General features: G+C 42.1%; 1 protein-coding gene across 1 annotated transcript; it reads right to left on the minus strand.

Moving 5' to 3' along the window:
- Positions 1–1,378: 1,378 nt before the first annotated feature.
- Positions 1,379–24,310, minus strand: LOC311101771 (potassium channel subfamily K member 6-like). The gene is made up of 3 exons (XM_084142957.1): positions 23,887–24,310; positions 4,711–5,106; positions 1,379–2,864 (listed from the first exon to the last, which is right to left on the minus strand). The coding sequence occupies exons 1-3, from the start codon at positions 24,200–24,202 to the stop codon at positions 2,632–2,634; spliced, it is 945 nt and encodes a 314-aa protein (XP_083999083.1). The 5' UTR covers positions 24,203–24,310; the 3' UTR covers positions 1,379–2,631.
- Positions 24,311–27,732: the final 3,422 nt, after the last annotated feature.

Genomic DNA, 27,732 nt, shown 5'->3' on the forward strand with positions numbered 1-27,732 from the left:
TGGTGGATAAATGAACATTCAATTCTTTGGCAACAGCTCTGGTGGACATTCCTACAGTCAGGATGCCAACTGCACGCTCCCTCAAAACTTGAGACATCTGTGGCATTGTGTTGTGTGACAAAACTGCACATTTTAGTGGCCTTTTATTGTCCCCATCACAAGGTGCACCTGTGTAATGATCATGCTGTTTAATCAGCTTCTTGTTATGCCACACGTTGTGTGTGGATGGATTATTTTGGCAAAGGAGAAATGCTCACTAACATGTATGGCTGTGGCTGCTTCGCGTGATATATTGTCCCTACCTTTGTGCTGTTGTTTGTGCCCAACAAGGTTTTACCATGTTTGTGCTGCTACCGTGTTGTAGTCATGTTGTGTTGCTGCCATGCTGTGTTGTCGTCTTAGGTCTCACTTGTCATGATTTTTATTTTTAATCCCAGCCCTCGTGACCGCAGGAGGCCTTTTGCCTATTGGTAGGCTGTCATTGTAAATAAGAATTTGTTCTTAACTGACTTGCCTAGTTAAATAAAAGTTAAATAAAAGTAATAAAAAAGGGATGTAAACTAATTTGTGCACAAAATTTGAGAGAAATACACTTTTTGTGCGTATGGAACATTTCTGGGATCTTTTATTTCAGCTCATGAAACATGGGTCCAACACGGTACATGTTACGTTTATAGTTTTGTTCAGTGTAGTAGTCAGAATGGATCACTATTTAATTAAATATCTCAATATACGCTCCAGACATCAATAGTGTAATAAGTTAAACCAATAATGTAATAACCTAAAATCACTCTTTCTTTAATGGCATGCATATTAAGAAACATTTTGCATTTGCATCCATTGCCACAACAGACTTGCAAGGGGGGTTACTATTGCACTTCCATTCTGACCTTGCAAACATCCAGTGCCGTCAGAGAGGAAAAAAAACAACTGCTCAATTTTAAGACACCTTTCAGTCATGCGATTAGACAAATTGTAATTATCACAAAAATATTAAACAGGATTTTCACTCCTCATCTCAGGATAGACCAGGCTACTTTGCTTTACAGAGATGGAGATGAAACCAGACTCATGTCAGACACTCACTCACCCTTAACCCATTGGTCCAAGGCCAAAATCTGTTTTTTCCACTACTTTCAATATCTGCCTTCACAGTCCTCATGAGCCTCACATATGAAAGTGTTACACCTTTTCTTTTTCAGGTCAACCAGTATACAAAGTTGCCTTCATGGCGCCATTTTACATATGTTCTGTTCTTGTGTAGATATAACAGATAATAATACAGTCCCAAACTGTTGTCATATCTAAATGTGTTGGAATTCAAATGCCATGATCTCCCCATTTATGTCTGCTGGGAAACATGAGTACGGGCAACATTAGTCCACTGGTTTAATATACTGTCCAATTACATTCCCTTGGTAATATCAAATAAGGATTCAGGAATGTGGTGTGGTGCGTAGTCCACTATTACTGAAGCATGACACTTGATATGCATGAAAAAACAATAGTGAATTTACTTTAGTAATTCTGTTATTACATTGGTTAAAATTATTACATTCATAAAAGTTACCCACTTCATAATGTAATAATCAACACATAATGTAATAATTACATTATGCACAAAAACGTTATTAGCGTTATAAACATTATTGGCAATCTATTACATTATCAGCATTTATTATATTATAAATGAAAAAGTTATTACATTATTAGCAGCCATTACATTATTGGCTGTTATTACATTGTCAGTTGCTACATACATTGTTGAAGATGGACAAACTTCATACATGCTCTGTCACATAGCAGAAATGACACTTCCTAACGTTGAACAATTGATTACTACAAATCCTAATATTGAACAATAGACAACTACACATCAGAACACAGATACTTGGTTTTTATTTTCAATCCTTTTGTTCCCTAAAATTGTTATCCTTCAGATGATATACTTAGAATTGATTCGAAACACATGATCATGTTATACCACAGGCAAAAACAAAGCCAAACGATGCTGGGAAGGCCCACGCTAGTCCTGGGAATGTGCTCCATCATATGACTCAAGAAAAATTCTCAAGCAATGGTTTTTTCACTTAGTTACTGGGGAGGGGCAACTAACTATTTCAAAGATGGCCACTATAATGAGTTTGTTTAGTTTTGAAATATCTGATATTTCTATATGACCTTCCTTGATCAACCCTGACCTAAAACCACAAAAGGGTACATGAAAATACATCCACAAGAAAATATCGGTCTATGCTAAACTTATATATATTTTTGGTCTGAAACAACAACATAAAGTGATAAATAATCCTCATCAGTCCTAACCAGGAGTGTTCTCTGCAGGTTATGGAACAACAACCTTTTCCCACCTTGACGAACAACCCTCGCCAAGTGTCAACTGGGTGCACTGTTGCATCTGTAGAGTTTTGTTTCTTTTTATTTTAGTTGAGCTGTCATAGCAGGAAGGTCTGACCTGAGCCCTGAGTTGCCTCACAGCGGTAAAGATAGTCTTTGGTGCCTATGTAGGGTCAGGTTTTAAACTCATCCCTGTGTTGCTGTAAAACAGTGACTGTTGTTTAGCTGTTTGACCTGACTGATGTAAAGGAGAACGGGCCAGAGTGGAATGAGTCCTTATCGGTTGATGGTGTTATAGGAGGTCTGGGAGGCCGGATCCAGGGGCTTGGCCAAGGCCTCTGCCTCATGCTGGTCCTCAGGGCCGGCCTCGATGATGGGCTCCTTATCCTCCTCTATATCCTCGTCACAATGGGGGAGCTGGAAGAAAGAAGTCAGGCCATGCAGGTCGGCCATCCGGTGGAAGGTACGCAGGACCAGGTACATCATCATCAGCCCTACAAACAGGTACACTGCAGAGGACAGAGGGCACAACATTAATTCAACATCAGCTCCATGAGCAAGTATACACTGTGGGAAGAAGCATTATATATGGACATAGTCACTTGTCTCACAAAGCACAAAGTCACCACACTGTTGTGCTCGTGGTATATTCCTGCTTGACAAGAAGGCCAACTATTCAACAGGCTTCCTCACGATACAGTTATGCTTTTATGCCATATCATGGTTAATTTGTTTAAACAGTTGTTTCAGTGCAGGTCAGTAAGCGGAGTAGACTTACACCTCCCTTGTGACTTAAATTCTGTCATGCCATGTTGTGGGGTATTTTTTGATAAGTGTATACTGATATGAGCAAAACAACTTATTTTCCAGTAGTTGCTAATCCTCCTAGGAAACGAGAACAACCAACCAGGTTAATAATCTGGGGGATCTGGCCTACATAGTTAGGGCCCTGTGTTTTGGTTGATCATGTCAGATTACCTAGATTTTAACCTTTAATGAGAATTACATCCAAAATTAAAGCAATTGTCTGAGGATGGTGCTGGACCATATTACATAAAAAGAAAAAGGGGATGAACAAGCTTTAAATAAAAGTTAAAATCCAGGTCATGTGAGATGATCAACCAAAACACAGGGCCCTAAAACAAGGCAACAAGCTGCGTATTGAAGCACAGCGCGGACCCTGAGACAACGCCACAGAGCCAGCCACCACAATGACCGCAGAGTACAACACCACCACTAGGCTCTAAACAGTCTGGTTATTTTGAGAGAGAATAAAGGGGTAATTCAATTATACCTTAAAAACTAAGAGCATGACTTAGATAAAATGTCATGTGACAATATGAAATCCCTCCAAGTACAAGTGGGGTAGATGGCGGTGTGGTATGGTATCCTTGACTCCCTACTGCAACATGCCCTTAAGTTGAGAGCAATCGCACCACACATTGCACTCTTCCCAAAACAAGCAGCCCAATTCAAATTCACCCATCCAGTATACCAACCAACCACAGACATTGTGAGATACATGAAGGGGGCAGTGGTGTGACACCGTTTAGTTTCCTCCTGAAAACCACAAGAGGGCCTCCTTAGACTTCTACAAATGTACAAATATACTCAAACGATAAACCATATTGCATATTTGCAGTATCAGAATTGCATGTCTAGGGTCAACACAGGGATAAGGAATGCATCCATTTTCTTTCATCGGCTGAACCAGGTTATCGGGAAAGTCATGCAGAGTCATCATTCTGACTAATATCACCTGACATTTGGCCCACAAGAAGTCTAGACATTGAGCACAATGTAGAGCAGAGGTGTTCTGTCCTCTCTCATCTTCAAATGATGAGTATTTCAAATATATCTTCTAATAAGCACATTTTAAAACTAAAACAAACAGCATTTAGTAGTTCTTAAAATCGCTTCCTTGGACGTTATGGACCCTTTTGACCGGAATGCACTACTTGAGGGGAGGAGGAGCACTCAGGAGGCACCATTTCTCACATCCGAGGTGTGAAAGTCTAGCTCATCTCAGTACTGGAGAGGTGGTGTTGGGCCGAGCGTCTCTCACTTCACTCAAGTGTCTGCACACGGTCAAAACGGTCAAGTCCACTTATACCTATGCACATCCCTCTGCTTAAAACATTGATGCATTTCGTCACTGTTCACACTATTATTTCCTTGTTTTCTAGTCAAAGGATAGAGACTTCAGTGCAAAAAATTCTAACTCAACATCATGAACACCAATATTTAAGTTGAATGAGTAAATGAGTATCACAGAATTTAGTCTGAGCTGTGTCATGAGCAGTGTCAGTGTGCCACGCCCTGTTATCAAAACACACAGACTAGTTCATGACTCACCCATCACAGAGATCTTATAGAGCGACCTGAACTTCTGTCCGGGCTTCTCGCCGGGCACGTAGTCACCCAGGCCGATGGTACACAGCGTGATGAAGCAGAAGTATATGGCGTCCAGGAAGGACCAGGTGTCCTCGATGTGGCTGAACACCACGGCGGGAACCACGAAGAAGCCCAGCACCACCAACAGCAGCAGTATGGCAAAGTGGACGGCAGTGGCGGCGAGAGGGTCCAGGCCGATCCTCTGGCGGCACATGCCGATGGGCCCGTAGGTCACCAGGTGCATGAGCCTTTGGACGCAGGCGGTGAGCACCAGCATGGTGAAGGGCACTCCCAGCAGGGCGTAGAAGATGGAGAAGGCTTTGCCTGTGTCCGAAAGGGGCGTAGTGTGCCCATATCCTGGGGAGGGTGGAGAGAGAGAGAGAGAGAGGTAAGAAGTTATTAGGATCCCATGCAAGCAAACACACAGTACAATAGCAGATAACATGCTGATGCCAGAGAGAGGTTAGTGATCTCGCCATCCAGCAAATTATAGCTATGATGGGAACAAGTAGGTTATCATTGAACAAAATGAAAGTGAACACAATCAATGACAGAATCAGCAAACAATCAAAAGGTGAACCAGTAACAAGCTGAAACTTTATTCAAGTAGGCTACCTAAGGACTGATTTCTTTCATTTCAAGAGTAGACTGTTTTGAATAATCTGTCTGAAAAGCGTGACTCACTCACCCCTCTCAAAAGTTAATTTGACTAATAAACTAAGCTACCTCCTGTTTCCAACCAAAAAACAGAAATTCTAGAAAGGCCTCTCCCTCAACTGCAACAAAACGAAGGAGCTGATCGTGGACTACAGGAAACAGCAGAGAGAACATGCCCCCATCCAGACCTAGCCCCAATGGAGAGGGTCAAAAGCTTCAAGTTCCTTGGCGTGCACATCACTAACAACCTGAAATGGCAGCGTTCTCCTGGCATCCGCCGAACCCAGATTAGTCCGTCGGACTGCCAGATGGTGAAGCGTGATTCATCACTCCAGAACAGGCGTTTCCACTGCTCCAGAGTCCAATGGCGGCGAGCTTTACACCACTCCAGCCGAGGCATTGTGCATGATGATCTTAGGCTTGTGTGCGGCTGCTCGGCCGTGGAAACCCATTTCATGAAGCTCCCGACTAACAGTTCTTGTGCTGACGTTGCTCCAGAGGCAGTTTGGAACTCGGTAGTGAGTGTTGCAACCAAAGGACACAATTTTTACGCACTACACGCTTCAGCACTTGGTGGTCCCGTTCTGTGAGCTTGTGTGGCCTACCACTTCGCGGCTGAGCCTTGTTGCTCCTAGACATTTCCACTTAACAATAACAGTACTTACAGTTGACCGGGGCAGCTCTAGCAGGGCAGAAATGTTACGAACTGACTTGTTGGAAAGGTGGCATCCTATGACAGTGCCACGTTGAAAGTCACTGAGCTCTTCAGTAAGGCCATTCTACTGCCAATGTTTGTCTACGGAGATTGCATGGCTGTGTGCTCGATTTTATACACCTGTCAGCAACGGGTGTGGCTGAAATATCTGAATCCACTAATTTGAAGGGGTGTCCATATACTGTGTGTGTGTGTGTGTGTGTGTGTGTGTGTGTGTGTGTGTGTGTGTGTGTGTGTGTGTGTGTATATATATATATATATATATTTATATTAAAATTGATTTTTTGGGGGTTTGTATCATTTGATTTACACAACATGCCTACCACTATGAAGATGCAAAATATTTTTTGGGGTGAAACAAGAAATAAGACAAAAAAACGGAAAACTTGAGCGTGTTGGGTTTGCGCCAGACATTTTCCTTGATGGCCAAAAAGCTCAATTTTAGTCTCATCTGACCAGAGTACCTTCTTCCATATGTTTGGGGAGTCTCCCACATGCCTTTTGGCGAACACCAGATGTCTTTGCTTATTTTTTTCTTTAAGCAATGGCTTTTTTCTGGCCACTCTTCCATAAAGCCCAGCTCTGTGGAGTGTACGGCTTAAAGTGGTCCTATGGACAGATACTCCAATCTCCGCTGTGGAGCTTTGCAGCTCCTTCAGGGTTATCTTTGGTCTCTTTGTTGCCTCTCTGATCAATGCCCTCCTTGCCTGGTCCATGAGTTTTGGTGGGCGGCCCTCTCTTGGCAGGTTTGTTGTGGTGCCATATTCTTTCAATTTTTAAATAATGGATTTAATGGTGCTCCGTGGGATGTTCAAAGTTTCGGATATTTGTTTATAACCCAACCCTGATCTGTACTTCTCCACAACTTTGTCCCTGACCTGTTTGGAGAGCTCCTTGGTCTTCATGGTGCCGCTTGCTTGGTGGTGCCCCTTGCTTAGTGGTGCCCCTTACTTAGTGGTGTTGCAGACTCTGGGGCCTTTCAGAACAGGTGTATTTATACTGAGATCATGTGACACTTAAATAAAGTCCACCTGTGTGCAATCTAACTTCTGAAGGTAATTGGTTGCACCATATCTTATTTAGGGGCTTCATAGCAAAGGGGGTGAATACATATGCACACACCACTTCTACGTTATTCATTTTTTAGAATTGTTTGAAACAAGTTATTTATTTCACTCCACCAATTTGGACTATTTTGTGTATGGCCATTACATGAAATCCAAATAAAAATCAATTTAAATTACAGGTTGTAATGCAAGAAAATAGGAAAAAAATGCCATACATATTTACACACACACACAGTACCAGTCAAAAGTTTGGACACACCTACTCATTCAAAGGTTTTTCTTTATTTTTACTAAGTTCTACATTGTAGAATAATAGTGAATACATCAAAACTATGAAATAACACATATGGAATCATGTAGTAAGCAAAAAGGTGTTAAACAAATCAAAATATATTTTATATTTGAGATTCTTCAAATAGCCACCGTTGATGACAGCTTTGCACACTCTTGGCATTCTCTCAACCAGCTTCACCTGGAATGCTTTTCCAACAGTCTTGAAGGGGTTCCCACATATGCTGAGCACTTGTTGGCTGCTTTTCCTTCACTCTGCGGTCTGACTCATCCCAAACCATCTAAATTGGTTTGAGGTCGGGGTATTGTTGAGGTCAGGTCATCTGATGGAGCACTCCATCACTCTCCTTCTTGGTCAAGTAGCCCTTACACAGCCTGGAGGTGTGTTGGGTCATTGTCCTGTTGAAAAACAAATTATAGTCCCACTAAGCGCAAACCAGATGGGATGGCGTATCACTGCAGAATGCTGTGGTAGCCATGCTGGTTAAGTGTGCCTTGAATTCTAAATAAATCACAGACAGTGTCACCAGCAAAGCACCCCCACACCATAACACCTCCACGCTTTACAGTGGGAACTACACATGCAGAGATCATCCGTTCACCCACACCGCGTCTCACAAAGACGCAGCAGTTGGAATAGAAGATCTCAAATTTGGACAAATTTCCACCGGTCTAATGTCCATTGCTCATGTTTCTTTGCCCAAACAGGTCTCTACTTCTTATTGTGTCCTTTAGTAGTGGTTTCTTTGCAGCAATTCGACCATGAAGGCCTGATTCACACAGTCCCTTCTGAACAGTTTATGTTGAGATGTGTCTGTGACTTTTATTTGGGCTGCAATTTCTGAGGCTGGTAACTCTAATGAACTTATCCCCTGCAGCAGAGGTAACTCTGGGTCTTCCATCCCTGTGGCGGTCCTCATGAGAGCCAGTTTCATCATAGCGCTTGATGGTCTTTACGACTGCACTTGAAGAAACTTCAAAGTTCTTGAAATGTTCCGTATTGACGGACCTTCATGTCTTAAAGTAATGATGGACTGTCGTTTCTCTTTGCTTATTTGAGCTGTTCTTGCCATAATATGGACTTGGTATTTTATCAAATAGGGCTATCTTTTTAAAGTATATATTGTGTGCATTGTGTTTTATTTTATTATTGCTAGGTATTGTCCCGTGTAGCTCAGTTGGTAGAGCATGGCGTTTGCAACGCCAGGGTTGTGGGTTCGATTCCCACGGGGGGCCAGTATGAAAACAATATATTTAAAAAATGTATGCACTCACTAACTGTAAGTCGCTCTGGATAAGAGCGTCTGCTAAATTACTAAAATGTAAATGTATTGCTGCACTGTTGGAGCTAGAAACAAGCATAACATCTGCAAATCTGTGTACACGACCAATGAACTTTGATTTGATTTGTAAGAAAAATCAAAAAACTACTTCAGGTTAGAGCTGCCCTGTCCTTTCAGGTCCAACTCTAAGTGAGGCCTATGAGGAGGACAAAGCTTGTACTGTGTTCATCTCATGAGATACTCAAAAGTTATGTTAGTCTCCTGGAGGGTAAGAGGAAATCTCATATTTAACCTAATATAGCCTGCAGACCACTACACACAAAGGAACTCACTTATAAAAATAAATCAAAAAAAGGTTGATGAAAGGGAGCATTGCTTGCTACTCAATACTAAATATTCCTGAATAAAACTTTACACAAAAACAATTCCTTCCACAGATGGCCCTGTATGAACAGGGAAAAGTGCATTTTAAACTCCCCTCCATGTCTCCGACCACTACTTTGTATCCTTTTCTCTCTCGCTCTCCTCCAACACTACTCACTCTGCCCCTACTCAGATGGTAATGCGCCGTCGCAACCTTCGCTCTCTCTCTCCCGTTACTCTCTCCTCTTCCATCCTATCATCTCTTCCCTCTGCTCATTCCTTCTCCCTCCAATCTCCTGATTCTGCCTCCTCAACCCTCCTCTCCTCCCTTTCTGCATCCTTTGACTCTCTATGTCCCCTATCCTCCCGGCCGGCTCGGTCCTTCCCTCCTGCTCCGTGGCTTGATGACTCATTGCGAGCTCACAGAACAGGGCTCCGGGCAGCCGAGCGGAAATGGAGGAAAACTAGACTCCCTGCGGACCTGGCATCTTTTCACACCCTCCTCTCTACATTTTCTTCATCTGTTTCTGCTGCTAAAGCCACTTTCTACCACTCTAAATTCCAAGCATCTGCCTCTAACCCTAGGAAGCTCTTTGCCACCTTCTCCTCCCTGCTGAATCCTCCTCCCCCTCCCCCCACATCCCTCTCTGTGGATGACTTCGTCAACCATTTTGAAAAGAAGGTTGACGACATCCGATCCTCGTTTGTTAAGTCAAATGACACTGCTGGTCCTGCTCACACTGCCCTACCCTATGCTTTGACTTCTTTCTCCCCTCTCTCTCCAGATAAAATCTTGCGACTTGTGACGGCCGGCCGCCCAACAACTTGCCCGCTTGACCCTATCCCCTCCTCTCTTCTCCAACTCATCCTTGACCGCTGGCTATGTCCCTTCCGTCTTCAAGAGAGCGAGAGTTGCACCCCTTCTCAAAAAACCGACACTCGATCCCTCTGATGTCAACAACTACAGACCAGTATCCCTTCGTTCTTTTCTCTCCAAAACTCTTGAGCGTGCCGTCTTTAGCCAACTCTCTTGCTATCTCTCTCTCAGAATGACCTTCTTGATCCAAACCAGTCAGGTTTCAAGACTGGTCATTCAACTGAGACTGCTCTTCTCTGTGTCACGGAGGCTCTCCGCACTGCTAAAGCTAACTCTTTGCCTTTGATACTGTGCCTTTGATACTGTGAACCTTGGATACTGTGCCTTTGATACTGTGAACCATCAGATCCTCCTCTCCACCCTCTCCGAGCTGGGCATCTCCGGCGCGGCTCACTCTTGGATTGAGTCCTACCTGACCGGTCGCTCCTACCAAGTGGCGTGGCGAGAATCTGTCTCCGCACCACGTGCTCTCACCACTGGTGTCCCCCAGGGCTCAGTTCTAGGCCCTCTCCTAATCTCGCTATACACCAAGTCACTTGGCTCTGCCATATCCTCACATGGCCTCTCCTATCATTGCTACGCAGACGACACACAACTAATCTTCTCCTTTCCCCCTTCTGATAACCAGGTGGCGAATCGCATCTCTGCATGTCTGGCAGACATATCAGTGTGGATGACGGATCACCACCTCAAGCTGAACCTCGGCAAGACGGAGCTGCTCTTCCTCCCGGGGAAGGACTGCCCGTTTCATGATCTCGCCATCACGGTTGACAACTCCATTGTGTCCTCCTCCCAGAGTGCGAAGAGCCTTGGTGTGACCCTGGACAACACCCTGTCGTTCTCCGCTAACATCAAGCCAGTGACCCGATCCTGTAGGTTCATGCTCTACAACATTCGGAGAGTACGACCCTGCCTTACACAGGAAGCGGCACAGGTCCTAATCCAGGCACTTGTCATCTCCCGTCTGGATTACTGCAACTCGCTGTTGGCTGGGCTCCCTGCCTGTGCCATTAAACCCCTACATCTCATCCAGAATGCCGCAGCCCGTCTGGTGTTCAACCTTCCCAAGTTCTCTCATGTCACCCCGCTCCTCCGCACACTCCACTGGCTTCCAGTTGAAGCTCGCATCTGCTACAAGACCATGGTGCTTGCCTACGGAGCTGTGAGGGGAACGGCACCTCCGTACCTTCAGGCTCTGATCAGTCCCTACACCCAAACGAGGGCATTGCGTTCATCCACCTCTGGCCTGCTGGCCCCCCTACCTCTGCGGAAGCACAGTTCCCACTCAGCCCAGTCAAAACTGTTCGCTGCTCTGGCACCCCAATGGTGGAACAAGCTCCCTCACGACGCCAGGACAGCGGAGTCACTCACCACCTTCCGGAGACACTTGAAACCCCACCTCTTTACGGAATACTTGGGATAGGATAAAGTAATCCTTCTACCCCCCCTAACCCCACCAAAAAAAAAGTATTAAAAAAATACATATTGTAAAGTGGTTATCCCACTGGCTATAAGGTGAATGCACCAATTTGTAAGTCGCTCTGGATAAGAGCGTCTGCTAAATGACGTAAATGTAAATGTAAACTCACAATTATAAAATAGCATTTGCTGCATTTTCATTAGATTTGACTTCGGTGTATATTTAAACTAAAAACGAGAGCAAAAACAGCTCAATTGATGGAAAGAACAAAGTAAACCGCCCTGGGACAAAGGAATGTAGGTAACACAATACAGAGACAAAGCAAACACGGTCACAATACAAATCAAAGTTTATTGGTCACATACAGTTTAGCAGATGTTATAATGGTTGCAGCGAAATGTTACTAGCTCCTCACAATGCAGTAAAATGTCAAACAGGTAAACAAATTAATTTTTCAAACAAAACAGAAAGAACAAGATATCAAGAAATGGCGGAACGAATCCAATTAACAACCCAAATAACACTAACGGTAATCTATATGCATCTAGACTGGATGAATTTACACAAGATATACTAGGAATTATGTACAGCAGTAGATACATTATCTATGAGTGAGCTATGTCAAGAATCCAGTATATCAATAAATATGTGGTGTGTATAAACAGTGTAACTAAAATACAATGTACAGTAGTAGAAATATTAGAATGAGCTATGGTCGGGAATACAGTATATAAATACACAGTACAAAACACAGTACTTTTATTTTTTACTTCACACTTTTTTTTTCTTCTTAAAACTGCATTGTTGGTTAAGGGCTTGTAAGTAAGCATTTCACTGTAAGGTATACACCTGTTGTATTAAGCACATGTGGCAAATAACATTTGATTAGATTTGATTTGAACCATATAGCAAAATGGATAGAATTGCAGGAAATTAGCTTCCTGAGTCCAGAATATAAATAGTATATGTACAGTGGGGGGGGGGGGAGTTTTTAGTCAGCCACCAATTGTGCAAGTTCTCCCACTTAAAAAGATGAGAGAGGCCTGTAATTTTCATCATAGGTACACTATGACAGACAACTTGAGGAAAACAAAATCCAGAAAATCACATTGTAGGATTTTATATGAATTTATTTGCAAATTATGGTGGAAAATAAGTATTTGGTCACCTACAAACAAGCAAGATTTCTGGCTCTCACAGACCTGTAACTTCTTCTTTAAGAGGCTCCTCTGTCCTCCACTCGTTACCTGTATTAATGGCACCTGTTTGAACTTGTTATCAGTATAAAAGACACCTGTCCACAACCTCAAACAGTCACACTCCAAACTCCACTATGGCCAAGACCAAAGAGCTGTCAAAGGACACCAGAAACAAAATTGTAGACCTGCACCAGGCTGGGAAGACTGAATTTGCAATAGGTAAGCAGCTTGGTTTGAAGAAATCAACTGTGGGAGCAATTATTAGGAAATGGAAGACATACAAGACCACTGATAATCTCCCTCGATCTGGGGCTCCACGCAAGATCTCACCCCGTGGGGTCAAAATGATCACAAGAACGGTGAGCAAAAATCCCAGAACCACACTGGGGGACCTAGTGAATGACCTGCAGAGAGCTGGGACCAAAGTAACAAAGCCTACCATCAGTAACACACTACGCCGCCAGGGACTCAAATCCTGCAGTGCCAGACGTGTCCCCCTGCTTAAGCCAGTACATGTCCAGGCCCATCTGAAGTTTGCTAGAGTGCATTTGGATGATCCAGAAGAGGATTGGGAGAATGTCATATGGTCAGATGAAACCAAAATATAACTTTTTGGTAAAAACTCAACTCGTCGTGTTTGGAGGACAAAGAATGCTGAGTTGCATCCAAAGAACACCATACCTACTGTGAAGCATGGGGGTGGAAACATCATGCTTTGGGGCTGTTTTTCTGCAAAGGGACCAGGACGACTGATCCGTGTAAAGGAATGAATGAATGGGGCCATGTATTGTGAGATTTTGAGTGAAAACCTCCTTCCATCAGCAAGGGCATTGAAGATGAAACATGGCTGGGTCTTTCAGCATGACAATGATCCCAAACACACCGCCCGGGCAACGAAGGAGTGGCTTCGTAAGAAGCATTTCAAGGTCCTGGAGTGGCCTAGCCAGTCTCCAGATCTCAACCCCATAGAAAATCTTTGGAGGGAGTTGAAAGTCCGAGTTGCCCAGCGACAGCCCCAAAACATCACTGCTCTAGAGGAGATCTGCATGGAGGAATGGGCCAAATACCAGCAACAGTGTGTGAAAACCTTGTGAAGACTTACAGAAAACGTTTGACCTGTGTCATTGCCAACAAAGGGTATATGACAAAGTATTGAGAAACTTTTGTTATTGACCAAATACTTATTTTCCACCATAATTTGCAAATAAATTCATTAAAAATCCTACAATGTGATTTTCTGGAGAAAAAAAATGCTCATTTTGTCTGTCATAGTTGACGTGTACCTATGATGAAAATTACAGGCCTCTCCCATCTTTTTAAGTGGGAGAACTTGCACAATTGGTGGCTGACTAAATACTTTTTTTCCCCACTGTATGTGAATGGTGTGTGAATAGACAGTATGTGAATAGAAAAGGTGTGTATAGCAGTAGTTATATAGGATGAGCCATGACTAGAACACAGTATATACTGTACATATAAAGTTTGTAAAACAGTATGTAAACATTACTAAAGTGACCAGTGTGCAATGACTCTATACATAGCGCAGCAGTCTCTAAGGAGCAGGGTAGAGTACCGGGTGGTAGCCGGCTAGTGACAGCGACTGAGGTTCAGGGCAGGGTTGAAAACTGTTTTCTACCCCTCCCAAAAGATTGAATTTGTAGATAATTGGCCCTCTTTCTGGGACTCATGCAGTGGTGGAAAAAGTACCCAATTGAGTAAAAGTTTTACAAAATACCTTCATAGAAAATGACTCAAGTAAAAGTGAAAGTCACCCAGTAAAATACTACTTGAGTAAAAGGTCTAAAAGTAAAAATATACTTAAGTATCACTAGTAAAAGTATAAATAATTTCAAATTCCTTATATTAAGCAAACCAGATGGCACCATTTTCTTTACGGATAGTCAGGGGCACACTCCAACACTCAGACATAATTTACAAACAAAGCATGTGTGTTTAGTGAGTCCGCCAGGTCAGAGGCAGTAGGGATGATCAGGGATGTTCTCTTAATAAGTGTGTGAATTGGACAATTTTCCTGTCCTGCTAAGCATTCAACATGTAACAAGTACTTTTGGGTGTCAGGGAAAATGTATTGAGTAAAAAGTACATTATTTTCTTTAGAAATGTTGTGAAGTAAAAGTTGTCAAGATTATAAATAGTAAAGTACAGATACCCTAAAAAACTATTTTTACTCAAGTAGTTTAAAACCACTACTCACCCACAAACAGAACCAAGCCTGGCTTGCTGAGGAGTGACAGACTCCATCATAGCTGAGGGGTGATCTCATCTTATCTATCAACATAGACAGGGCTCTAACTCCTGTTAGCCAGCCTTCCAGCTTAGTAGAGTCCACCCCTTGCACAGTCAGTGTAGTCAGCTCAGTTTTCCCATCAAGATAGTGTCTGTGCCTCGATCTAGGTCGGGCAAAACTAAACATGGCGGTATTCGCCTTAGCAATCTCACTGGAATAAAGACCTCCTCCATTCCTGTCATTATTGAAAGAGATTGTGATAATACCTCACATCTCAAAATAGGACTACTTAAAATGTTAGATCCCTCACTTTCAAGGCAGTCATAGTCAATGAACTAATCACTGATCATGAACTTGATGTGATTGGTCTGACTGAAACATGGCTTAAGCCTGATGAATTAACTGTGTTAAATGAGGCCTTTCCTCCTGGTTATACTAGTGATCAACCAGTATCCCTCGTATATAGCCTCGTTATTGTTATTTTATTGTGTTACTTTTATTTTATTTTTTACTTTAGTTTATTTAGTAAACAGTTTTCTTGAACTGCATTGTTGGTTAAGGGCTTGTAAGTAAGCATTTCACGGTAAGGTCTACACCTGTTGTATTCGGCACGTGACAAATACAATTTGATTTGATCATATCCCTTGAAGGTGGAGGTGTTGCTAACCTTTATGACAGCAAATTTAAATTTACGAAAAAAATTAAGACTGGTTTCTTCTTTTGAGGTTCTAGTCATGAAATCTATGCAGCCTTCTCAATCAATTGTATAGGTACTGTTTACAAGCCTCCTGGGCCATATACAGCATCCCTCATGGAGTTCCCTTAATTCCTATTGGAACTCGTAGTCATGGCATATAATATTCACATTTTTGGTGACTTCAATATTCACATGGAGAAGTCCACAGACCCACTCCAAAAGGCTTTTGGAGCAATCATAGACTCGGTGGGTTTTGTCCAATATGTCTCGGGGCCCTACACATTGCCACAATCATACTCTGGATCTAGTTTTGTCCCATGGAATAGATAGTGGATCTAAATGTTTTTCCTCCTAATCCTGGACTGTCGGACCACCATCTTATTACATTTACAATCACAAAAAGTTATTCGCTTTGAGTATTGTTATGTACATCATCCTAAATTCTTATGGTTGTATTGTCTTGTTAATGTAATTATTGTATTGTTTGTATTTTGTTTAATAAAAAATTAATTAATAATAATGATTATTATTCACTTACACCCCAACCAAGGATTATCAAAAGCCGCGCTATAAATTCTCGAACAATCCAAAGATTCCTAGATGCCCTTCCAGACTCCCTCCACCTACCCAAGGACGTCAGAGTACAACAATCTGTTAACCATTTAGACCCCAATAGAACTCTAGAACGCTGCCGTAGATTACTGAGGATTTTCTAGATATAGCTAATTTTCCTCACACATTTCAAACAAACAGACATAGCAACAACCTCTTCTTTAATATGACACCACATTCATGTCAAAAGGAATAACACAAATGTTGTCTTCTATTGTGTAAAGATTAACACTCGACACAACAAAAAGCCCTATAGTATTTCAACTGTAGTAAATTTGACTAAATTACTCACTCAAAATGTAATGTACCAAGTATACTATATTATACCTAAATATTATTTACATATAAATATTTTTAAAAGATTCCAAAATGTGACCAGAGGACAATATTCAGAAAGTGTTTCAAAACCCACACAAAGTAGTCTATTTGATTGACAATGTAAAAATGCAAACAACTATTCAGAGACTATTTCAAAATGTAGATAACCTCTCTCTCAATATGATTTAGTACAAACCAGGCCTGACACAAAACTTAGAAATAGTAGCTTACTTGACAACAATTCAGTGAGCGCAACAAGTATTAGATAGAGACCGATAAAGAGAGAATATACAAAACACAACTGGTCAGAGACAATTTTTAAACGTACACAATTTAGCCTACAACCATGACATGACACTTCTTGAAGCACGGCCTCATCCTACAAAGTGGCACAAAATATAAAAATAGTACTTTGACAACAATTCAGTAAATGCAACAAGTATTAGATCGATTTTTTCCCTCTGAAAGTAGGTTATTTTATTGACAAACATTCTTACTTCTGTAACAATGTAAAAATGCAAATAACTATTCAGACACTATTTCAAAATGTAGATAACATCTCTCAATAAAGATTTAAAACAGACTACGCCTGACAAAATGTAGAAATAGTAGCCTACTTTGACAACAATTCAGTGAATTGGATGTGGTGACAGACAGGTTGGTGTTCAAAAACAGATCTGAAAAAAAGAAACAATCCTACCACTTTTAGAAACAACTCTAAAACCCCTGCCACTGTCACTTTAGGACTAGGCTGGGCCTCAGATCATCTTTAACTCCTCTTACTCCCTGCCTTCTGCTGCTGAGCCCTGACTCTACACATCACTTCACTCGTTTTCACTGACCTAAGAGAAACAGAATAAGAGAGGGAGAGGAGCGGCGCAACAAATAGGATACAATTGTGGTCAGAAACATCATCTCTCTCTCACTGTCTCTCTTTTTCTCAACCATACACATACTCTCTTCTTAATAATCACCTCTTAGGGGTTTCCATAATAAATTGTGTGATGTTACACGCCTCCCATTCCACACACCCACACCCATTATGATGCTATACAGCACTTTCAATCAATCAACCAAAATTATTTTATGAAGCCCTTAGTGGACAGATTGTTTCGGAGTTAATGGTGTGCATATGTACAATATGTCAGACTGAAGGATAATCAGACAGGATAGAGTACACAAAAATACATTCATAAATGGGTCAGATTATACCCATAAAGGCTATTTAGGGTACTCACACTTCAAGATGCATGGTCAGATTACTTTTCATAGATGATACGAAGTCAAAGTATGTGGCACAACAGTTTACAGATTCAACACATCAACTACTGTTTATTTATTTAGGAAGTTGAAAGTAAAATAAAAGATGACTATGTGCAATTTAGCCAAACAGGTTTAGAATAATTCCTCATCTATTTCGATGGGCAAACAAAGTTAGCTGGTTGTCTTTGTAGGGAGGGAGTGAGACGATCAAGTGACAGCATTGTGAGCGAAGCACAATGTTGCCTCCAACTCTCATTTTCTTGCCTGACAGACAAACTACAGATGTTAGCTCATTAGTTACGAAGCTGGGACAGTTTCCAAATGAATTGCTTCGGTAGAAACAGGACAAAACAAGCAACTTGTTAGCTGGCTATGTAAACAAATATCATTGTAACTCAATATCATATGAGCTCCACTGCACAGGGATCTACCCTAACACGACAGCTAAACTGTCAAATAATAGGAAAGCGAGGCAATGTATAGCCTATGAATATCTGTACCTTGCAAACATGACAAACCATGACCTAAGTCCAACAGATAAACACAAATTACTCTAATCTCCACTTCGGTGGCTAGTTAGCTGGTAGTCTGCATGGCTGGCTAGCTAGTAAAAAAGTGACAGCTGAGGTTGACGCTTCGCAAGCACAGCCCAAATTTACCGCCACACACAACTTTTCTTGCCTGACAGACTAGCTAGCTAGCTATAGCAAGCAGCTTGGGCCATATGAATTACATAGGTAGAAACAAGACAAAATAACCAACTAGTTAGCTGACTATATACAGCTAAACACTGCAACTATTTCCATGAGACAGAGAGCAATCATTTGAGCTCCTGCTCCACCGATGATGTGCTCGCCTGTACCAACCAAGTGATCATGAGAGGATTTGCTAATCTGAGAGCTATTCCCCAAATTTCACAGCATCAAACACCACCAAACATATCTGCTGTTTACTCACTCACCTCGACATCACGTGTTCGAATCCATATCACCAAACAACAGAGATACAACCTTTTCCACAGTGAAAAGTCAATGAGGGAAGAAAGTCAACATTTGGGAGATGGGAAGATGGCAGAAGTGGATGCTGAGTTCGAATTAAGCAGTGCGTCGAGTAAATTTGGTGAAGACGAATGTTCTGAATGGACAACAGTAATATCGAAAACTGGAACAAAAAGGATATTGTCTAAAATTGGAGTGGAGGATCCGTGTGTAAATTATAATGAATGGCTTCTTGTTGGGATGCGTTTGTTGAGTAAGGATGCGTATGTGGGAAACACGATTGAGGTGTCGAAAATGGTGAAGTATGCACTTGTAAAAGTGGAGTCTGTCAGAGTGACCAGGAGTGGTCTTATTTTGATTCATTGTATTTCTGAAGAGCAGAGGAAAATTGCAGTGGGCCTCAAAAGAATCCGGACAATAGAATTTTTGTGTTTTTAACTTTGGAGTAGAACACACGTCAAATGAGTCATCTCAGGGGTGATGACGGATGTTCAGGTTGAATACCTGAAGAGAATTCCTGGTGTGGTTGGTGCCCGGCGTATGACCCGCTGGGTGAATCAAGAAAAATAAGAAAGTCTGTCGGTCCTGTTGTTTTTTGATGAAGAGCAAATACCTACGCATGTGAAGCTTGGTTATGTAAGATACGCCATAAGAGCTTTCGTCCCAAAACCACTGCAGTGTAAGAATTGTAAAGGATTTGGCCATGTTTCAAGTGTGTGCAGACGAACAGAGTATACTGAAGAAAGGTTTGTAGAAGGACGACGGTGTTGTAATTCAAATCAAATGTTATTTGTCACATGCGCCGAATACAACAAGTGTAGACATTACAGTGAAATGCTTACTTACAAGCCCTTAACCAACAATGCAGTGTTAAGTAAAAAATAACTAAAGAGCAGCAGTAAAATAAAATAACAATAGGGAGGCTATATACAGGGGGTACTGGTACAGAGTCAATGTACGGGGGCACCGGCTAGTCGAGGTAATGGAGGTCATATGTACATGTGGATAGAGTTAAAGTGACTATGCATAAATAATAAACAGAGAGGCAGCAGCGTAAAAGAGGGGGATGGGGTGGGGTGGGGGGGCAGTGCAAATAGTCCGGGTAGCCATGATTAGCTGTTCAGGAGTCTTATGGCTTGGGGGTAGATGCTGTTAAGAAGCCTTTTGGACCTAGACTTGGCGCTCCGGTACCGCTTGCCGTGCGGTAGCAGAGAGAACAGTCTATGACTAGGGTGGCTGGAGTCTTTGACAATTCCTAGGGCCTTCCTCTGACACCACCTGGTATAGAGGTCCTGGATGGCAGGAAGCTTGGCCCCAGTGATGTAATGGGCCCTACGCACTACCCTCTGTAGTGCCTTGCGGTCGCAGGCCGAGCAGTTGCCATACCAGGCGGTGATGCAACCAGTCAGGATGCTCTCGATGGTGCAGCTGTAGAACTTTTTGAGGATCTGAGGACCCATGCCAAATCTTTTCAGTCTCCTGAGGGGGAATAGGCTTTGTCATGGCTTCTTCACGACTGTCTTGGTGTGTTTGGCCCATGATCGTTTGTTGATGATGTGGACACCAAGGAACTTGAAGCTCTCAACCTGCTCCACTACAGCCGCGTCGATGAGAACAGGGACGTGCTCGGTCCTCCTTTTCCTGTAAATCCACAATAATCTCCTTTGTCTTGATCACGTTGAGGGAGACGTTGTTATCCTGGCACCACACGGCCAGGTCTCTGACCTCCTCCCTATAGGCTGTCTCATCGTTGTCGGTGATCAGGCCTACCACTGTTGTGTCGTCGGCAAACTTAATGATGTTGCTGGAGTCGTGCCTGGCCATGCAGTCATGGGTGAACAGGGAGTACAGGAGGGGACTGAGCACGCACCCCTGAGGGGCCCCTGTGTTGAGGATCAGTGTGGCAGATGTGTTGTTACCTACCCTTACCACCTGGGGGCGGCCCGTCAGAAAGTCCAGGATCCAGTTGCAGAGGGAGGTGTATAGTACCAGGGTCCTTAGCTTAGTGATGAGCTTTGAGGACACTATGGTGTTGAACGCTGAACTGTAGTCAATGAATAGCATTCTCACGTAGGTGTTCCTCTTGTCCAGGTGAGAAAGGGCAGTGTGGAGTGCAATAGAGATTGCATCATCTGTGGATCTGTTGGGGCGGTATGCAAATTGGAGTGGGTCTAGGGTTTCTGGGATAATGGTGTTGATGTGAGCCATGACCAGCCTTTCAAAGGCTGGTGGGGATCATGATCCTGAGTTCCCTGTAAGGGTGAAGGAAATTGAGGTGGCAAAAGTTAGAGTGGTCAATCGAATCTCCTATGCGGAGGCGATTAAAATTGAGAAAACAAGTGATGCTAGTGAAGAGATGGTACTGGATACACCACAGCCTGTAGTAAATGTTTGCTGCCGGACAAAAGATACCCTGTGTGTTAAAAAGGTGGACTTTGTTGCGTTCATTGCCACAGTTATAAACTGTACAGCACAAGTCTCATAGAAGTCGAAGAAAATAGACAGTATTGTGGCTGCAGTAAAGGGTCCCCTTGAGCCCGTGTAGGGATCAGATCTGTTTTATTTATTTTTAACAGAAAAGTTGTTTTATTCATTTGATTTATTTTTTGGTAGTTCCGTTTTTGGGGGGGAATCCTGTTTCCATCCCGCATAGTCGGTGGCGAGATGCACATTAAATTGTGTGATCGCCAATAAAACTTAAAAGAAGAAGAAAAGTCGTGGACGCGCCGGCACCGTCATTTTGAGTAATTAAGTGATTTTTTAAGTGATACCCTGTTTCTGGTTGATGACAACAGCCAGGAGAATACCACAATAGGTTGTTAGCAAATTAATTCTGCTATATTGACACAGATATTGTTAGAAAAACAATGCAGTTCGCGGCCACTATAGTAATTTTTTAAAAGTCAGTTGACGGCTGCTACGGGTTCTAAAGGGTTAACCACCTAACTGAGGATCAAAACTTAACCTTGCGTAATCCGCTAGATGCAGTCGCACCGTTAAAAACAAATGTTGACAAGAAACTAGCTCCCTGGTGTACAGAAAATACCAGAGCCCTGAACCAAGCTTCCAAAAATTGGAACGGAATGGCGCTCCACCAAATTGGAAGTCTTCCAACTAGCTTGGGAAGACAGTACCGCGCAATATCAAAAAGCCATCACTGCTGCTCGATCAGCCTACTTTTTCAACCTGATTGAGGAGAATAAAAACAATCCAACATTTATTTTTGATACTGTCGCAAAGCTAACTGAAAACTAGCATTCCTTCCCCAAGTGAGGATGGCCTTCACTTCAGCAGTGATGAATTCATGAACTTCGAGGAAAACATCATGATCATTAGAAAACAAATTACAGACTCCTCTTAGTATATGCGTATTTCTCCAAAACTCAGTTGTCCCGAGTCTGCACAGAACTGCCAGGACCTCAGATCAATGGAGACACTTTAGTTTTTTTATCCTGTCTCTCGACACATTCACCAAAAATAGTCATGGCCTCTAAACCTTCCAGCTGTCTACTGGACCCTATTCCAACTAAACTACTGAAAGAGCTACTTCCTGTGCTTGACCCTCCTATGTTGAACATAATAAACGTCTCCCTATCATCTGGATGTATACCAAGCTCACTAAAAGTGGCAGTAATATTTATATATAAAAAAAAAATTATTATTTTTATTTTATTTTAAATCGGCCTATATCGAATCTCCCATTCCTCTCAAAAACTTTAGAAAAATCTGTTGCTCAGCAACTCACTGCCTTCCTGAAGACAAATAATTTATCCGAAACCGTCCAGTCTGGTTTTAGACACCATTATAGTGCTGAGACCACACTCATGAAGGTGGTAAATGACCTTTTAATGGCGTCAGACCTAGGCTCTGCATCTGTCCTCATGCTCCTAGACCTTAATGCCGCTTTCGACACCATCGATCACCACATTATTTTGAAGAGATTGGAAACCCTAATTGATCTACATGGACAAGGTCTTGCCTGGTTTAGATCTAAATCTGTTGGAAAGATATCAGTTCGTCTTTGTGGATGGTTTGTCCTCTGACAATTCAATGGTAAGTGTCGGTGTTGCTCAAGGTTCCGTTCTAGGACCACTATTGTTTTCACTATATAAACAGTGTATAACAATTATTAGGAACACCATTCCACAGGGATGCTGGCCCATGTTGACTCCAATGCTTCCCACAGTTGTGTCAAGTTGGCTGGATGTCCTTTGGGTGGTGGACCATTCTTGATACACACAGGAAACTTGAGCGTGAAAAACCCAGCAGCGTTGCAGTTCTTGACACAAACCAGTGCGCCTGGCACCTACTACCATACCCCATTCAAAGGTACTTAAATCTGAACTCATCATGAGAGACCGTAGTTGCTCGCAGGTCTGCTTATCAGAGATTTTTTTACGTTTTAGAGTTAATCTTATGCAATTCTACACATTTTGCCAAGGGGCGGAGAATAGATTTAGCAATTTTAAAACAAATTTCATGCAATTCTACTAATTTCGCCATTAGGCGGAGAGTCAAATGAGCTGTTTTACAGTTAATTTCCTGCAATTCTACACATTTAGACATAGTGTGGAGAGAAATTATATTTGAGTGAGACTAACTTACAAAATCAATGGGGGCCCCAGGGCCAGTAATTCAACCATGATAACAAGTTTAGATAGCTGGCTGCTAAACTGATTTAGCAATGTAAAAAAATTTAGCTGACATGGGCTAATTGACTGACTATCAGTGACTGAGTAAAACTGCTGATGCACAACCAAATTTCGAAATTACAGTAGGTTGAGAACCTGACTGAATCAGTGGAAACTGATCTGAGGGCCTTCAAAAGGAGGCCGCCAGTTGCCCATCCCTGCTCTAATGACTTCTAAGGCACTGATACTGGGGCAAGGCTACCTGAAAATCAAACGGGCCCATTGACGCGTGCCATGTTTTGGTCACTGAGTACAAACAAATACCCAGTTGGAACTGTAATTGTAATCTGTAAACAATCAGTGTTTCCTTGAGTATTTTGCAATATTAGCACTTAAATTGTTTAGAAATTGCTATATGGATTTGTGTTATACGTACCAGCCGAAACAAAACGGAAACGATGTAGGCCTAACAAAGACAAGTATAAACTATTTACTTACCGACTGTCGTTACTAAAGTGTTGGCGAAGAACAAAGAGGAAGCCAAGTCCCAATTTGAACTCGCAGAAGAATTCGGAAGGATAGATATTCCATACTTATTGGCTTGTAAAACTTTCTCCAAAAAGTTTTCAAGTGATGTTGCATTGACGCAACTTTGGTTGAGAAACTCTTCTTTCAGGACGTGTATGTCACTTTTTAGTTTGTCCTCCACCGGCCGTTCGATGGTGGAGAAAACGAGCGCTCCAAGCAACAGATAAGCAACATAGAATAGTATAAAACCTGTAAGCAGTATCCAAGATTTGTACCCCGAAGACATTTCCTTTTTTTTCTGCTGTCAATGTCATCCGCCAAACTGTTACTTTGTAGCCTACTTCCCTGCCTCCGTCTCCTCAAGTTTTAAGTTTAGGCTGTCCTCCACCCCACTGTTACAAGTTTGACAGGGGTGTGTTCAAACGCCTAGAACGCTGCAGATATACATTTTGAGAATACACTGCTCCCTACTGTTCCTAATGATAACAGCATGTTCTTGGTCTTTTACGTTTTATTTCTATCTGCAACGATGTCAACGTTTCAATCCCCTGAATAAGCCCCAGAAAATAGACCAAGAGCTGATCCACAAACAGTGAGGTTGGCTACAACACATTTTATTTTCTGCCCCTTTCATTACCCTTTTTCCCAGGGGTTTCTCTTTGGTGTTTACTAGACTGGATAGGGAAAATATAGGGAAAAGGCTCCAGCAATCCCTAGGTGAACCTATAGACTAAATTATCCAGTCTTGGATGATCTGTGAACACTAAAGTGAGGACCTATGGGAGGGGCCAAATGGCCAAAAAGGAACTAGAGCATATCACCTCACTCTCCTAGGTTCATATGTCCATAATGGCTTCATATAGTTGTTATTGCAGACAGAGATTGCTCCGCCTTGAGCTTTTACGTAAAACAAATACATGTGATTAGGGGAGCCATCGGATCACATGATGCAGCTGAAGAAAATAACATCACCAATATATGTTTTTCTTATTGCCAACCATGCACTGCATTATAGCAGGACAATGTGCATAGTGCCATTAGGCAAACACCCTGTTGACTTAATTTGATAGCTTGCCAAAAGGTCATCTAAGGCCACTCGCATATTTTCACAATAACACAATCAATGCCACATTATCTGGTGAAAACAGATCCTCTGACTCAGCAAGTTCCTATTAACCAATTCAGCACCACAGACAGCCCCAGACTACTGCTTTTGGGGCCCCGGGGCACCTACCTTCCGGGGGCCCCAAACCATTAGATTTTTTTGGGAAAACAACTAACTTCCTGCATTTCAACACATTTTGCCATGGGGAAGAGAGAGAAAAAAAATGGCCGTTTTATAATGCTATTCTACACATTCTATCATGAGGCTGAGAGGTAATTTTTCGGTTTTAAATTCCAATTCTACATATTGTGCCATGGGACAGAGAGAAGAATGTGCAGTTTTATAGATCATCTCATGCTGTTCTTCACATTTTGGCATGAGGCTGAGAGAAAATTGTGCAGTTTTAAAGCAAATTTCCTCCAGTGGGTTGGGGGCCTACTAGAGGTCAGGGGCGCTGGGGCACGTGCCCTGCGTGCCCGTTCAGTAATCCGGCCCTGACCACAGACCAGCATCTGGTACATGACCTCCCCTTGGGCCCCTTACCTGTCATCATCATACATTGAAGAAGTCACAAATTTGCCATTCTGGTAAGGTGCATACTTGGCCATAAGGTTAGAGTGGGCATAAACTGAGAATAGCATTGCTCTGTCAGTTTTCCTCATTAGCAGTATTAGGTAATGACTTGAAGGCTTACTTTGCACAGTCTTGCCAGTGGTGATGGTGTGCTAATTCAAAGTATGTCATTTGCAAGTGTGGTTTACCTTTGACCCATGATACTTTATTGAAGTGGCGTAGACCATTCTAATTGACAGACACGTGTAGCCTGTGGGGTACTATTTTACTATTTTTGTTGCTGTTTTGGTTTGTAGTGAGTATTGTGTCAAACACCCAAATAAGATGACCGTTTAGGTACTTTAAAATTATACAGTATATCAGCATAACATTAGCAAAAGCTTTGAGGATGGAAAACAGCAATCACTGTATCATTTTATTACATCAATTAACAAGTTGACAATCTATTTTTATCAGTTTAAACAACTCAGAAAATCTGTATTTTTCTTGAGGAATACATATAATGTACAAATGACAAACATCCACTACATTTTCTGTAGGCCTACTGAGTTACCCCGGGTTGCCCACAAAACAAAAAATCAAGAGACAAACAAATAGAATCTTAATATGACATGATTGCTTTTTTGTGATCTAAAACAAGCTTGTACTGGTAAAATAACACATTTTCTCTTTGCCAGCACAAAACAATGTAATTCTGACAGCCAGAAACACCCCAATTTGAAGGTAATCATTTCAGTAAACATGGTCATTGTTTACTGTGATAATAAGAAAATGAGCTGTGATCCATGTGAGCTCCAATGTTAGCTAAACCTACAGTATATGCTGCTCCACAGTTGTCACCGGCACAGTTGAGCCAGACCACATGATGGGAGAGGATAGTGTGTGTTTGTTGTTTGTGTCCATGTCAGTGTGTGTGAGAAAGAGGGTGGGAGTGAACGAAGGGGGATAGGGGTATAGACATCCACTTCTCCTGACAAACACTACTTACTTTAACATTTCCTATAGACCCTAAGAATTAGATTAATAAGAATGTAAACATTTCCATGTATTTTAGGAATATCTGTGAGACAAAAAATTATAATTAGTGCTTCATTCTATCCAATTTGTCACAGGTATGCCTCTATTGATCCAATTCCAGGGAAGGTAAAGCGAAACAGGGCATTATTAAGGGTCACCAGATAGTCAGGTGGTCCAGTCGGTCCAAGGAGAGATCATCCTCTGAGTTCTGAATCTTGTGAAATGTTTAGTTATTTCTCCCCATGGAGATGAAGACCGTGACCCATGTGGTTTGGCATGGAAGGGCATAGTAAAGACAATGTGCTGTTGACAGTCAGGGAAAGTGGAAATCTTGGTTATTCAATGATGTTCTTGTTGACATCATGAGATAAGCGTCTCTTCCCACAGGCCTGTGCATGCTGACTGGACAAGGGGACGCCAAGAGAGGGACTGTAGTTGGCTGCTCGGTGCCCAGTCATATTTTCCTGCAGAGGTGAACAAATGATGACTCTTCTAAATTTACATTAACTGTAGTCATGATTTGCTTGTTTCCGAGTGCCAGTGCAGATAACGGTCAAATGACCATGTCATACTATGATGCATGACCCATTATACATTCAGTTTGGTCTAACATGCTGTAGCATTTTTCATTGTGATAGTATAGCTTTTTAACATAAGGCTGTAACATAAGATTAGGCTGTATAATTTCAGCCCCATAATATGAAACAGAGTAGGCCTATTATCACTTTTAACGATGCATTACACTGACTACAGATGTAAATACTCACTGTGTTACACTGGCCCAAATGTAGCGACTGTAGAAGACATTCACGGGAAACAGCATTTGCCCTCTTATATTTCAAGCCAAATATCTTGTTCAGGTCATGGAACCTATCAAGTAAGCTACAAGACAAACAAAGACATGTAAAGTAAATTAATGGAAGAAGTAAGCGCCACAGTTATGAATAACACCACAGCCTATTAAATCATTGTGAATCTGTGAATCTATCACTAAACCAATACTGATTCAGTGCATGAAATATTGTCTGATATGCAGCTTATCTCTGGTCATGGGTTCAAACAGTAGGGTAGTTGTTGGGTGGTGGTGACATTTTATGCTATCTCTGGTGCTATCTTGAAGG

Source organism: Coregonus lavaretus (genome assembly GCF_964263955.1).
Source record: "Coregonus lavaretus genome assembly, chromosome: 26".
Classification (NCBI taxonomy): Eukaryota; Metazoa; Chordata; class Actinopteri; order Salmoniformes; family Salmonidae; genus Coregonus; species Coregonus lavaretus.